Consider the following 15875-nt stretch of genomic DNA (forward strand, 5'->3'; position numbering starts at 1 on the left):
CTCTACAGTGCTGTACACACACCCGGTCCCTGCATCTCTACAGTGCTGTACACACACCCGGTCCCTGCGCCTCTCTGTTGAGGCGCTTGGATGCCAGTGCTCCTGGGGCAGGAGACAAACATGCATCAAGGCTCTCCCCACTGCCAGTGCTATGCTTCCTCTCTCTGTGGCTTCTGCTAGGCTCTGTTGCTTTTGTAGCAAAGGTGACTTCTCTCAATGTAAATGTTGGAGAAGACATAAAAATGGGCTTTTGGTTTGTCAGGTTTCGGTTTTGGGTGTTGTACTGAGCAGTGAAAAGGGTGTGCCTCTAAGGCCCCGATGAAGCTTTCTCTCCCCATAATTATCCCAGGGATGGATGAGCCCTCCCCTAAGCGCACCTGTCAGTGATGAGAGCAGAGGAAAGCTGGGACAGGGCCACACAGGGACTCTGCGCTCAGAATCCTGCGAAAGCCCACACTCCAGCAGGACCCCGCAACCCTCTACCACACGGGGCCCCTCCCCTACTGTGAGGGAAGGCACTTTGTAGGTACTTTATAGTGGCCTCAGTGGTGACACAGGTAACATACATGTATCCCTCCAGGTAGATCTGTTTTCAATTCCCCGTTAAGCCCACCTTCTCCTCTTCAGGTTCTTAGAGGCCATTGGCAGCAGTATTGTTCTGTGTTAAGTTAGGTGCAGTATTTCTTCATTCTTACCTACTAAGTCATCTTTGTGTGTGTGGCACTGGAAGGGGGGAGATATTATTATTTGCTTCTTATTGTTGGAAAACTCTAAGGTTGAAGTCCGCCATTGGGTGGCTAGCCTCTGAGCTCAATATGGGGATTGCCTTCACTGGCAGGGCTTCTCCTCTGACCTGCTCTGGGGTATTCAAACTCTCTGCCTGAGGAATGCGACCTGAGATCCCGGAAATGCTTCCCTGTGCTACTGAGGCATTTCCATAATTTCAGCCTTCAGTCCTTGGCCCATCCTGTAGGTTTCTATCCAGTATCCCGAATCATGCCTTGACTCACACCAACTAAAGCTGATCTGACTCCCCACAGCTGGCCCTAGCGTAATCATCCCGTGGGCACTCACAGGGCTTCCGAACCCCAGTTCATCATCTCTGCTCCCACTGCCCCCATGGACCAGTATTAGCTGGCAATCCCCTAGGGCGGGGAGAGCCACAGCTGTTTGGTTTTTTTCTCTGTGTAGCCCTGGCTGTCCTGAAATTGCTCGGTCAACCAGAGTGCCCTTGAACTCGGAGATCTGCTTGCCTCCCAAGTGCTAGGGATCAAAGGCGCGTGCTACCACGCCCAGCTAAGTCATCTTTGATCTTCTCTAGCTGTTAAGTCCAAAATCTTTTATCTAAATGAAGAGGTGCTGACATTTTTTTCTAATATTTTAACATATTTAATACTTATTAAAGTAGCTTTGGAAAGTTTCAAAGTCTAGGTACTATTATCCTCTAATGGTAGAAACCAACAAAGTTACAAAGCATACACTCTGGCCACCGTGCCGCTGCCTGGTTTCGGATGGTGAACCTTTATGCAGAAGGGCTGGGGGGTGGGACATGGGGCAGCAGCCGGACAGTGCCACACAGCTCCTGCTGCTTACCTCATTCTCGTGCTGCAAGAGTGAAGAGCTGCCCTGAGACAGTGTAGGACACCCGGCTTCATCCAGCCTGGACCGCGATATAGGTGTTAGCAGCAAGTCACCTGTATGCTTTTGTTTTAGCATCTCGTTTTCCTATGTCAGGGGGGAAAAAGAGTATTTATGTTAAGCAAACAATTAAGGAATCGGGGACTTAAGGAATCAATTGTTGGTGCCGGAGAAATGGCTCAGTGGTTAAGAGCACCAACTGTCGGGCTGGAGAGATGGCTCAGCGGTTAAGAGCACCGATTGCTCTTCTGAAGGTCCTGAGTTCAAATCCCAGCAACCACATGGTGGCTCACAACCATCTGTAATGATATCTGACTCCCTCTTCTGGTGTGTCTGAAGACAGCAACAGCGCACTTACATATAAATAAATCTTTAAAAAAAAAAAAAAAAAAAAAAAAAAAAAAAAAAAAAAAAAAAAAAAAAAGAGCACCAACTGTTCTTCCAGAGATCCTGAGTACAATTCCCAGCCACTGTGTGGTGGCTCACAACCATCAGTAGTGGGATCTGATGCCCTCTTCTGGTGTGTCTGAAGACAGCTACAGTATACATATCTGAAAGAAAGAAAGAAAGAAAGAAAGAAAGAAAGAAAGAAAGAAAGAAAGAAAGAAAGAGAAAGAAAGAAAGAAAGAAAGGAAGGAAGGAAGAAAGAAAGAAAAGAAAGAAAAGAGAGAGAAAGGAAAGAAGGAAGAAAGAAAGAAAGGAAGAAAGAAAGGAAGAAAGAAAGAAAGAAAGAAAGAAAGAAAGAAAGAAAGGGAAGAAAGAAAGGAGAAAAGAAAGGAAGAGAAGAAGAAAGAAAGGGAAGGAAGAGAGAAAGGTAAAGGAAACAACTGTCATAAAAATCTAAGCCACCATGAGGTCTCCTGCAGAAGTGGGTGCGTTTGCACACATCTGAGCTTACCTGGGCATGCTTGCACTCAGTGGACCTCCAGACTATACACGCTTGACAAAACCTAACTGAGCTCATTCTAGACCCACCTGGTGAGGGGAGCGAAAGAGGTGTGCCTAGGACTCTGCTGGGAGAAACTCTTGGTAATCATGGAACTGGCAATTACAAAAGCAGGTCCTGCTGGACGATATGTCCAAGTGCTGAACGTGAATTCATGAAAAAGTATCCAAGGAACGAGAGATGGCTCAGCAAGTGAGAGCACTGACTGCTCTTCTAGCTCATGAGTTCGATTCCCTTCACCCACGCAGCAGCTCACAACTGTCTATAACTCCAGCTCCAGGGGATCCAATGCCCCCTTCTGGCCTTCAAGGGCACTGCACACATGTGATGCACAAACATACATGCAGGCAAAACAGCCACACACATAAAATACAGCAGTCATTCTTTTAAAAGAAAGGTTCCAGAGAACATTTACTATAGTATACATGCTCACAAAACACTAGGGAATAAAGAAACGGCAACAACATCAAGTGGTCCAACATCAAGAGGAGAACAAATGGGCATTTTCTCTCTCTTTATATCTAAAGTTCAGTGAGTTCAAGTCACAGAATAAGGTTGCCACAGCCCTGAGGTGAGCTGCAGGAAGTGACAGGAGCAGGGGGAGAGGCCTGAACACGTAGGTAAAACAGGAGAATCAAGAAAACAAGGGGAATTCAGGTTCCCACCAGCACGGCTGAAAACTCCACTAACCCCTTCTGCCCCGCTCGAGCTACTGACTGCTGAGTGACATGTCTACTTGCCTCTCACTTTTGTAACCTCTGATGACAAAAGGCAAAGGAAAACTCCCAAGTGCAAGTCCTGAACTAGACGCTCAAACACAGACTCAACTGAAAACAACCCGGTCATGACAAAGCCAGCCTGCTGCCCAAAAGCCACTAAGAACATCTGTCTAGGCCTACTATGGGGAACAAGATACAAGCCCCCCGCCTTTCAAGCCACATGCCCAAGAGATGCTACCGCTCTGTGCACGGCCTGGCCCATCCACATTCCACCACGCGCAGCTTAGTACTCATACCCAACCAGGAACTTTACCTTTAACTCTTCCATGCCTTTTTTCTGTTTCTCCAGTTCTTCCTGGAGCTGAGCCATTTGTCTTTGTATGATGGCATTTGTCTCCTCCAGACGCTTAATTTCTTCTTCTTGGATTAACAATTGTTGATCGGCAAAATCTTTCTTTATGACCAATTCATTAAACCCATCTAATTTTTCTCTCAGTTTTTCTTGTAACATCTCCACCTAAACACAGAAACACAACAGAGACTTTAAAAAGAAAAAGAAAGAAAGAAAGAAAGGCAATCTTCTGGATAAAACAGTCAATAACAAAACCAGCCTGAGTCAGACCACGCCCTGATGTCCACAGCCTGAGTCGGGCCACACCCCTTCAAGCTCTCCCTGGAAGCCTCTGGAGACAGCGCAGTGACTGGACAGTTCTGTTTATGACACCTGGCTCTTCTACCATGTTGAACTACAATCATGTAATTTAAGATTCATACCACCCGTACCACACCTACGAAGCTGCAAAGTTCCATCTTTCTGTAGCTCAGGAAACTCTTCAGGGGGGCTACTCAGGACAAGGACTCTCTGCCCACCTCATGATAGCTCACCTAACTCACTTTTTTAAAAAAGATTTTCAGTTTTTTTTTTTTTTTTTGGTTTGTTGAGACAGGGTTTCTCTGTATAGTCCTGGCTGTACTGGAACTCACTCTGTAGACCAGACTGGCCTCGAACTCAGAAATCTGCCTGCCTCTGCCTCCCAAGTGCTGGGATTAAAGGCATGTGCCACCATCACCCTGCTCAGATTTTGTTTTTAAATGTGAATACCAATGCTTTGCTCACATATATGTAAGTACCCCATGGGTGTGCCTGTGTGAGAAGAGGGTGTTGGATCCTTTGGAAGTGGAGTTACAGATATGAGCCATCATGCATCTTTCCAACTCTTTATTCTCACTCTTTAAAAAAAGAAAAACAAAAACAAAAAGAGTACTAGAGAGATGGCTCATCAGTTGAGAGCATTGGCTGCTCTTCCAGAGAGCTTGGGTTCAATTCCCAGCACCCACATGTAGCTCATAACTATCTGTAACTGCAGTTCCAGGGACCCAACACCTTCACACACACAGAGGCACATGTAGGTAAAATACCAATGCACATAAAAATGAAAAGCATTTTTACAAAAGAGTTGCAAAACAAATTAAGAAAAGAGTCTGCGCAGTGGTGACACACTGTGGAAGCAGAGGCAGGTGGATTTCTTCAGATGGAGTTACCTGGATGGTCAGGGATACACAGAGAAACCCTGTCTCAGAAATGAAAAAAAAAGAAAAGCCAGGTTTGATGATACATGCCTTAAAACCAGCACTTGGCAGGCAGAGGCAGGCGGATCTCTGAGTTCAAACCAAGCCTAGTCTATCTACATAGTGAGTTCCAAGGCAGCCAGGGCTATGTATCAAAAAAATAAAAAGGAAGGAAGGGAGAGAAGGAGGGGAGGAGGGAAGAAGAGAGAGAGAGGGAGGGAGGGAGGAGGAATTATATATGTGCATGAATGTTTTGCCTACTTAACATGCTGAATGCTGGGCTGGTTTCAAGCCCCTACTCTCAGGCTTACTGAAGGAGAGCCTCCTCCTTCCTGCCTTTGAGGTCCCATCATGCTCAGTCTTTTTGTTTGTTTGTTTGTTTTCGAGACAGGGTTTCTCTGTGTAGCCCTGGCTGTCCTGGACCTCACTCTGTAGACCAGGCTGGCCTCAGAAATCCGCCTGCCTCTGCCTCCCAAGTGCTAGGATTAAAGGCGTGGGCCACCACCCCCCGGCATGCTCAGTCTTTATATGCTAGCTCCATACATTTCTCTCCAATGCTCTCTCCCCCAGTCATGGCCTTGAAGCCTGCTCATCTATTAACCCTCACCCCTAAAGGGAATCATGAACTATACGTCAGCCTGGACTAACTGCTGCAGTTCCTGTCTTACATTTAACATATACTCTATGAAAACAACACACTTATGGGAAGGCATCAGGAGGCCTGTGGTACTGACGGGCTGCAGGGGGGCCTCCCTGCGTCCCTTCAGTACAAGGATGGACAGCAGGACTCTTGCTCAACGAAGAACCAGGTCTATGCCGCACAGCCTCCTGGGAACTCATTCTTTACCAATACAAGTGTCATTTTTGAAAAGATACAAGCAAATCAGCTACAGCTACGTCAGGCAAGGGGTTGCAGACTTGCACAGGCCCAAGCGGAAGCCCAGAGAGCAAGCAACAGGACAGTGCATACAGCAGCACACTACCATGCAGCGTAGGGCAAAGCTGTGCTAGGAAGCTGCAAGCCATCCGCGGACAGAGGGACCAAAGCAAGGAGGTGCTGCCGTCCATCCTACCTCCTCATCTAGCTGGGCGCACTGCAGTTTCCATGTCCGTAGAGGGCAAATGTAAAGGAAAACAAAGCTTTAAAATGTTGCAGTAACCAGTAACCCACAGACACGGGACACCACAGGCTGACCTACCTGGCTGTCACGGGGCCCCAGAGGCCGTGGCCGGGCTGCTTGGCGGAGCTGCCCCTCCAGCCTCTGGATCTCCTGCTGGAACTCTTCACGCTCATGCTCACGCTCAGCAGCCTGCTCCTGGAACAGGAAGCCCCCACCCCATGTGAGGACAGGACTTTGGGGGGACATGTGACAAAGCCAAGAAATAAGGTTGCAACCACACATCACACTGTGTCCGCTTGCTTACCCAACAACCCCCTTGCCATTGTCAAGTTTTCAAAATGGAGGTAAAAGATACAATCTAACATTAAGTTGCAAGGTCACAGCGGTTTCAAACTGTTGGGCAGGAAGCCATGGTAGGCACAGGCAGCTCTGCGCTCTGTAGAAATTAACTATGGACACCTAGGTCGCCAGCACACAGTTCGACTGCCAGAATTTTCTCCCAAGACCACAGTAGGAAAAGATATGGGTCAAGAAGATGCCAGACTATTCACTTAGAATCTTCACAAAATACAAGTCCCTACGATAGTCAACGCACAAGGCCACTGATAGGAGCATTACACACTAGCCCGCAACACGACAGCATAGACGCCGTTTGTGCTCTACTAAAGTGATGTCAATTAAAAAAAAAACCAAAAAACCTTCTTACATCCATGAACTGACGCTGGCTACGCAAGTGCTTGTCTAGGGCAGCCAGCTGCTGCTTCAGGGTGGCCACTTCCTCAGCCAGCTGGGCACAGCCCCGGTGCTGCACAAGCTGGTCCTCCAACTCGGACTCCAAGACGCGCATCTGAGAGAGCAGGGTGGCACGGTCCTTCTCAGACTGCTTCTTGGACTCCCACTGGTCTCTGGTAAGAGATTCCACCTCCTTCTGCAGGGCTAAGGATGCCAAGAAAACACACATGGAGTCCTGCCTCAGAGAGAGCACACGGGCTGCCCCAAGCAGGGCTCGTGACGGGCGGCTTGTCAGCACCAGACCCTGACAGACTGCTCATAGGAATCCAAACTGGAATAGCAGAGGACCACTTAGGAGAGAGCCTTCACCACATCCCAGCTGCCCTATGAGCATGAGATTCAAGCATGATCCCCATGAAAAAGAGTCAAGCCTCATCTCATCTCTAAAACCTTTCTCCTCTGCACCGTTGTGACAACCAAAGCCAGAGCCAGCCTGTCTCCCGTCAAGAGTGTAATCCCACATCCTAACATACCCACAACTCTGCGAGGTGATCTCTGAAATACAAATTACTTCTGAAAACAAAAGTCACATCTTTTAAGTAAAAATGGGCTAAAATTTAGAAGCCTAATGTAAGTGTCCTGAAGGCAGGGGTGGTACACACCTTTAATCCCAGCACTTGGGCAGCAGAGGCAGGCCGGTCCCTGTTAATTCTGATCTACAGAGAGACCCAGTCTCAACCTCCTTTCTGTTCCCAGGCCTCCAAAAAACGGGTGTCCTGGTAAATCAGTGGTGTGCCATAATATTCTGAGCAATTTGTTTCCAACATGAAATTCAGCGTGGGTTAAAGCCCCCACGCTACTGACGGCTTAGTGGGGAGGGGAAACATTGGCTCTGGTGATGCACTCGCAGAACTACGGCAGGACTGTGGCATATCTCAGAGAAAACAGCCTTTAAAAAATCAAAACATGGTTTCAATAACCATGGTTAGGGCTTGAATGCCTGTTCCCTATAAAATCCAGGTCAAAACTTAAGACCAAAGTGAAGTTGTTACAAGAGGGTCTTTGAGATGTAACTTGGCATGTAGACCCTCATGAATGAGTTTAACACCAACCAAAGGAGGGAGGAGAATTCCCTCTCTTGGCCCTTCAGCATCTTCAAGAGGACCATGGCTTGTGAGGCATAGACCTGCTTCACCTTGGACGTGCCTGCCTCCACAAACCAGTTTCTCTTAGTTACACGTGACACAGGCCAGAACTAGGGGTGTAGGAAGGGGTTGTCTGCCATGCTACGGCCCCTAGGTCTGATCACCAGTACCACAAAATAAATACACAAATACTAACTCCAAATGCAAATAAAGTAAGGCATAGATGGATAGAGGGTCCCATCTAAATTGAAACTATAGATTAATAAACCTCTTGTTTAAAAGGATTTATTAGTGACAAATCCTGAGAGATTATCAAAAGAATTTAAGTAATTAATTTATTGGGTTTTTTTTTTTAGAGACAGGGTTTCTCTGAATATCCCTGGCTGTCCTAGAACTCACTATGTAGAATGGGCTAGCCTAGAACTCAGAGATCCACCTATAACTGCCTCTTGAGAGTGCTGGGATTAATTAAAGGCTGCGCCCCTGTCCCAGTAAATTTCATAAATTCTTACTTTCCTGACAAAACTGTTACCACAAACGTAAGATTATCAGCAAACGTCCATGCTAGGAAGTCGGCAGTTTCAGACTGTCCTTAAACATGCAGCTGTAACAATGTCATTCACAAGCGTCCATTAAGGGGGAAGGTCTAAGCTTGTCCAGTCAGCACAGCCTCGTCATGAAGAAACACGAAGGTCCCTTTAAGGCCTGATAACAGCACCTCCTATTTCCCTTCAGTGGTGGGGCCGTGGCTTATGGGGTGGGGGGGAGCCTCTGGAGATGAGGACTTCCCATGGGGTTGTCAAACAGAGCACGGGCAGGCCCAGGCCCCTGCCGAGAGCCCTGCACAGGGACCTGACCCAGCAGACAGCGCAATGCTCACAAAGCATCAATTGGCAAGACAGCACAAACGGGACTTATAACTGCCAAAGTCATTAGAGAAAAGAGGAAATACCACTGGAGCATTAACATTGGATGGTGCTGCCGCTTTTCAGGATCGTAGGAACGGTTATTAAAGACTGTAACATCATTCACTAATTTGCCACCAGAGCTCTGAAGCATTTTTTCCTCTTAGCAATTTGAGAGATCTGATGCAAGCATACAGTGCGTCATGCAGAGCTCACTCTTTACAAACCTGTGTCCTTGTGTGCTGCCGAGACAGGAGCGCCTGTGGTAACGGGAAAGAACATCACGGGGAGGGAAAGGAGACCCCGGTACACGGGGGTTCGGGAGGTCATTTTAGAGAAAACAGGAAAAGATGATAACACAACAAACACACAGAGAGCTGAAAGAAAGGCAGAACGGGGTTCTCAAAGGCCCTGGGAAGCCACTCCATATTCACAGGACCCCAGGTGATCTCGGGAAGCCCTGTGACCAAGGAAACCGCAGCTGCTGTGCTGAGCGGCAGAGTGCATAGGAGCGAACTCAGCAGATTCAGCCGCTGGGTGGGGAGGTAAAGGGGCAAGAGGGGAAATGAAGGCTCGGTAAACAACCCCAAGTGAGTCCAGCCTACGAGACTCCAGGAAGGTGCAAGAGCTTGCCGGTGACAAGACCAATGGACACGAGATCCCCCGAGGCCAGAGGGCCAATGAAGCATTCTTGCACTGGCCCAACCTCCTCCTGGGTCTCTGTCGGGAACACACAGGCACAGCCCAGCTATGGTGCACAGTACTGCCCAGAACATCAGGCGGTACTGTGGTGAGTGCCACAGACAAAGAATAGGGAAGAGTGACGATGGCAGCCCCAAAAAGATTCCCAAAGAAACCCAGAATAGGCATGTGGGATACTTCTCCAGGCTGCCAGATAGCCCACGGGCCCTCAGAGACTCTTTCTCTGCTGTACTGTGTTAATAAAACACAAGGTGTCTAGGGATTCAGGCACAGGTATGCACAAGAAAGGGCCAGCGGCTGCGGACTGGCCCAGAATGGAAAAGGAGACCCAACACAAAGTAAGACCTCACTGAACTGAATGGACTGACAGGAGAGCTCATCTCACACAAAGGCGGGGACGGAAGGAAGCAGCAGGGTTGTGAAAACCCACAAAGCAGAATACACTGGTGCGACTCACAGCCTCAGGTGTCAAGGAGGAGAAATGGGCACAAGGGTCATGCCTGCCCAGCTATTTCCCACGGAGGGAAAACTGAAAATAAAGACACAGAAAAAACACACAGGGAAAGAGGACACAGAGGGCAGGGCACACGTGGAAGCGGAAGTGTTTCTGACAAATCAAAAACGGCCTGTTCATCCAGTGTATGTGTTGTGTTTCATCCGTTTTCATTTTAAACAGCTAAAATATCGAAAAATATCTTTTATACATCTTCTATATCCCCAGCACTCAGAACACTGAGACAGGAGGATAGCTAATAGACTAGCCTGGGCAACACAGGAAGACCCTGCGTCTTCAGGACGTCAAACGTCCTGATTAAACATACTACGGTTTAAATGTTGCGTGTTTCTTGTCAAAAGCTCCTATGTAGAAAGGCGTGTGTTCTGAACTGAGGCCTGTGGGAGGGGCAGTACCATGAAGCTCTGCCCTCATCAGTGGATTAACCCTTTGGTAGAGTCACAGACTAATGGTATGGGAGTGAGAGCTTTGGTATAAAAATGAGAGCTCCCTCTTTCCCCCTGGACTATAGTGAGCTAAGTAGCTTTCCTCTGTCATACAATCCCACCATGACAGGCTACCTCTCTCCAGGTGGAAAACCAAGTGGACCGAGGAGCCGCGTCTGAAACCTCCCAGACCATGAGCCAAAAGAAACCTTCCCTCCTTTTCGTTGTTATGGCTCCTCCAAGCTAGCTGACGCATACGAACTACTTACAGGACTAATGCCATACACTTATTTTCAGCATGGTTCATTTTCCAGACCCTGTTACGTCAACCTGCTGTCTTAAAGGCATTTCCTTCCCCAGAGGCACAGTTCATCATTAGCAGTGTCAGCCATGAATACAAACTCCCTCTGGACCACTGCAGAGCAACTGGATGCTGCACCCTACCCAGGTGTCCCTCCTGTGGCCAGCGCTTCTCATGCAACAGGAAATCACGCAACCGGGAATGCTTTCTGCCCTTCTGTCTCTGGAAGGACCCAGTTGTCATGCAACCGGGCTCCAGCCGCCGCGTTCCCCCATCCCACTCGGCCTCCGGCCGATCACACTCCTCACCAGCTTCTCTTTCTTTTGCTTCATTAGAGAAAGTGTCCTTCTGGCTCCACAAGACGGAGTTCTCCTCCTTCAGAGCGAGCAGCTCCCGGGCAGCCTGCTGCAGCTGCTTGCGAAGATCCTCCAGCTCCAGGATCAGTTGCTGCTCCGACTCCTCCTTTTTGCCCAGCGCCTCCTGCAGCTCTGCTTTCTCCACCTTGAATCCTTCCAGAAGACCTAAAAGACGGGCCAAGCACAGTGAGATATGGCAACCCGTGTGGAAGGGCGACAGAGACTGCTGCCCTCCCCACCCCCGAGTACCAGAAGGTCAGATCAGGTCACGCCTGGTGAGGAAGCTCGGGCTCAGTAACCATCAGAGAAAGGGGATCGGTTCTCTAGACAAGAGAGCTGAGCACCAGCTAGCCCTGCACCTGTGTAGAGGTGCCATCTGTGGGACAGAATGGCCATAGCTGAGAGGTGACATGCCAGAGGTGCTCCTGTGACAGCAGTCACTGCAGGACCCTTATAGCCCAAACACAGACGGATCACCGATATGGCTTCCTGGAGCCAATGCAACTTTCCAAAAAAAAAACTACTGGGGGGCAGAGCTGGCACCTCGTCCTCACAAGGTCTGGTCAGGTATTTTGCTGTTAAATGTTCTGATTTTCACATTTCCAGCGGGAAGGTCCTATCTGCTTCCGGGCGGCAGAGCACGGCTGAGGCAGGACACCTCACCCTTGCCCCGTGTAGCACTCACCCTCAGCCGTGTGCAGCTCCAGAGCCAGCCGGTCCTTGGCTGCACTCTCCTCCCTCAGGCGCTCCAGCAGCTCCTGCTGCTTCTGCAAAGCCTGGGCCATCTCCTCGTTCCTGTGATGGAACTCTCTCTCAACACAGCGATGGAGCTGGCGAGCTTCCTCCAGCTGGTGAAATACATTTGAGACTCACAACCACATACAAGAAGATGCAGAAGGTATGAAGAAAGGAGGGGAAAGAAAGAGGACCCAGGGTGGGGAGCTTGATAATATCAGAGTCACCAGGCTGGAGAGATGGCTCAGCGGTTAGGAGCACTGGCTGTTCTTCCAGAGGTCCTGAGTTCAATTCCCAGCAACCACATGGTGGCTCACAACCATCTGTAATGGGATCCGATGCCCCCTTCTGGAATGTGGGTGTATATGCAGCAGAGCACTCATACATTAAAAAAATAAGTTCCAGGACAATCAGGGCTACACAGAGAAACCCTGTCTCGAAAAACCATAATAAAATAAATAAATAAATAAATAAAATAAAATCATCTAGCCGGGTGGTGGTGGCGCACGCCTTTAATTCCAGCACTTGGGAGGCAGAGGCAGGAGGATTTCTGAGTTCGAGGCCAGCCTGGTCTACAGAGTGAGTTCCAGGACAACCAGACCCTGTCTCGACAGAGACACAGACCCTGTCTCGAAAAACAAAAAAACAAAACAAAACAAAAAATAAATAAAAAAATAAAACTAGTGCTGGGCGGCGGGGCAGAGGCAACAGAGCCATCTCTCCATCGACATGGCTCACAGTTCCCCCTTAGCCTCCTCTGACATCTCCCGGCATCTGTGTCTCATTTGGGGCTTCGAGGCTACTTCAGGCCTAAATGGGCCTCAAAACACCCACACCTCACTGCCCCCCACAGCATCGGGCCCAGTAATGTTTCACATAGAAACGCTTGCATGTTAACCTCAGGGGGAAAAAAAAAGTCATTTCTCCAGCTTCATGTCCCTATTTAATATCTTTTCCAATTACCTAAAAACTTTCTAAGAAAATTAACAAATTCCACTTCTCAGTGATACTCTCCAAATACAAAACATTATAGTATGCAGTAAAGTGCAAACGGTGGATTTGTAGGTTTGGGTTGGTTACTGGTTGGTAGGTTGGGTCCTAACTGGCCTGGAACTTGCTATCAAACCAGGCTGGTCTTCCAACTGCTGGGACTATAAGTATGTGCTCCCACACCTGGCCTGGCGTGTCACGTCTGAGACAGGCTCTCATCTATCCTAGGTTGGCCTCAAGGCCACAGAAGATGACCTTGAACCCCTGATCCTTCTGTTTCTACGGCCATGGGCACACACCATCATGCCTGGTTTGCATGGTGCTGAGCATCAAAGCTGGGGAGTCCAACAAGACTGTCCTTCTCACTGAATGCTTCCTGGAAAGATTTCAACTCACGAAGCGTACGTGAAAAGCTTACATGGGCAGCCGTGAGAGATTAACATCAACAAGGGAAGGCAGACAGCCTTCCCAGAAAATGTTGAGGGTTCCTGTCTCTAAACCATGTGGAGGAATAAGGCATACCAGGAGCACCCATGAATTCAGATCTGCCTGGAAAATGAAGATAGCTCTGCAGCCTGCAAGCGGGAATGAGCGTTAGGAACACCTCGGGGTCTGTGGTAACATAACCGTCCATGCGGCCCCGTCGGCGAGTCGTCTGTCTCTGCCATGCAGCTTGGGCCTCACCTGTTTGGAGGAGTCCAGGGCCATCTCCAGGAGGCCCTCCACCGCGGTGCTGAGGCTCCGGTAGACTCTCCTAATCGGCTGCTCACATTCCAGTGTGTTTTCAGGGCTGATCAAAAAGCTTTCACACACATGACTGCTAATTTCACACACGGAAGATGTCTCTGCCCCTTCTGGCAAAGTTCTGTCCATCTCCAGGAGACCCTCGTCAGACCACATATCGCCAAGGGCGGCAGCTGCAAGACAGACAGACACGGATACCCACATCTTCATTCAGTGAGCACACAACCTGGACTGACGTTACCTGGGCCGAGGGTATGGGAGGTGTGAAGGAAGGGTGAGGGGAAGGCACAAGTGATCCAATCTCCGATTCAGATCATTTTACCTAAGCCTGATCCTTGCTCTCCCAGAGTACGGGAACTGACAGGGAACAAATATCCTGAGGGTATCCTCAGCATAAGGGCCCCCTTCCCAGTACACACGGCTCTAACAGGCAACTCATCTTGGTGCATGTACCTGCTAACTGGGCATCGCTTGCATCTGTAGCATCTTCATGATCCAGAAGAAGCCCCGCACGCTCACTGATCCGGCTCCTGAGGGTCACAGCTGCCTTCAGCGTTTCCCCAAACAGATCGAGAAGTCTCCTCAGGGCATCTCGGAGGGCTTTCCTAAGATAGGAAAAAAAAAAAATCTATCATCAGAGCTGCTCTTGGCCCTTCACAAAATGCTAACTACATGCCTGTAAATGTTTTTATTTGGGGAGGTGGCCATGATTACAGGGCTTCAATTAGCAAAAGCAATAGATTTTGCTGCTCTTTGGTAAAATGTGAGGAGCTGCGAAAGCGTCCAGGTATGCAGGTAGTTAACCTAATGAGGTTGAATCATTAGGACTGCAGAACAACACGGCTCCCGGTGTCAATAGTACAGAAGACCCACAACAAGCGCCGTGGGCCGGGAGCAGGCAGCGTGCTGCTGGCTGGGAAGCAGTGCAGGAGGGAAGCACTGACCCTTCGTTCTGAGCCAGCTCCACATCAGCCCTGAGCATGCGGATGAGCGTGGAGCCCTCCTGGTTTTCCCGCTGTCGCCTCTGCTGCAGCTGCTCCAGTTCCACTCGGCACTCTTCTAACTCCCGGTTCAGCAGGAAGACCTTGTCTCTCACCTGTCGAGAAGAGGTGGCAGGTCTCAGTTAAAGCAACTTTGGCTCAAGCAAGTAACGGCAGGGACATTCCATCATGATTTTTAAATTACGTCAGATAGAAAAACTGGCCACGAGAGTAAGCAAAGGTCAGAGCACTGCTCTTCCTTCATCGTTTATGACTTACTGAAGTCATACCTGTCCCCGATACACGGGAAATGAAAGGGCAGATTCATATCACAAATAATAATTCAAAATAAAAATCCCCGAGCCTAGCCGCTCACCATGAAGTTAGTCAACATACAGACACAGGTCCTTCTTAAGCGTGTCGCTTCAAAACCAAAGGCAAGCCTGGAGCGGTGGCTCACACCTTCGATCCCAACACTCAGGTGGCAGAGGCAGGAGGATCTCTGAGTCTGAGGCCAGCATGGTCTATACATACACTAAGTTCCAGGCCAGCCAGGGTTGTGTAAGAGACACTGACTCAAAACAAAATAAAAGTTAGACTTCAGTGTCTCAGCATTCAGGACAGGTAGCATGTAGACCTGCTTCCCTGTTGCTGGTGACTCTGGCTTCCCATGGTGTCCTAAGCAGTAGCCACAGATCCCAGCAATCTGGCGTAGCTTGGAAAGACACCAGCCATGAGTGAGAGGATTTCAGCAGCTTCCAAATGAAAAGATAAAAGTGTAATTAACACACATGTCCATGGAGGCAACAGGCAGAACAAGTCAGCCGTCTTCCGGTACCCCCCAACACACATCCACATCTGCATCAGAGTAGAGATCAGCCGATGAAGTGCTGACACACTCCAGATCAGGGGGGAAAAGGAGACAAGGCTCCAAAGACCAGTGGCCTCCGAGGAGAGCGGCTGCACAGCACAGAGCAAAGACCAGTGGGCTCTGAGGAGAGCCGCTGTGTGCCGCACCGATCACCCTGACCAGCAGGGAAGAAAGACTAGCACACCAGTTCTTTCCAACAACAGCTGCCGCTTCACCAATGGCCTTCCTCTCACTGTGTCGAGCCTCAGCTGCTCTTCATGACCCCTTCATGCATTCAAAACCAGTACCACCTGGGTACTTACACATTACCAAGTCCTGCTGCAGCACAAGGTACAACCTTGGCTATCTCTGGAACACAGTCTCTTTGCTCTCAAAAAACGCTTCCCAGAAGATGTCACCTCAATGATGCTGGTGTCTTCTTAATCACCGCTAATTTCTTAGCTCCAGCTAACCAGCATCAATAGTCCCAGTAACGCAAAGTT

The 15875-nt window shown here is 49.1% G+C and overlaps 1 protein-coding gene across 1 annotated transcript in view; it reads right to left on the reverse strand.

The window, feature by feature from the left end:
* The window catches only part of Pcnt (pericentrin), a 95455-nt gene that overhangs the window by 40429 nt on the left and 39151 nt on the right, over nt 1-15875 (reverse strand). The window contains exons 14-23 of the mRNA XM_031346998.1: nt 14487-14638; nt 13996-14147; nt 13483-13715; nt 11759-11921; nt 11026-11238; nt 6700-6929; nt 6072-6188; nt 5946-5966; nt 3617-3820; nt 1594-1725 (exon numbers count right to left, since the gene is read on the reverse strand). Coding sequence (XP_031202858.1) covers nt 1594-1725; nt 3617-3820; nt 5946-5966; nt 6072-6188; nt 6700-6929; nt 11026-11238; nt 11759-11921; nt 13483-13715; nt 13996-14147; nt 14487-14638 — 1617 coding nt within the window. The remainder of the gene's footprint in view (nt 1-1593; nt 1726-3616; nt 3821-5945; nt 5967-6071; nt 6189-6699; nt 6930-11025; nt 11239-11758; nt 11922-13482; nt 13716-13995; nt 14148-14486; nt 14639-15875) is intronic.

This window comes from Mastomys coucha, unplaced genomic scaffold (genome assembly GCF_008632895.1).
Source record: "Mastomys coucha isolate ucsf_1 unplaced genomic scaffold, UCSF_Mcou_1 pScaffold3, whole genome shotgun sequence".
Classification (NCBI taxonomy): domain Eukaryota; kingdom Metazoa; phylum Chordata; class Mammalia; order Rodentia; family Muridae; genus Mastomys; species Mastomys coucha.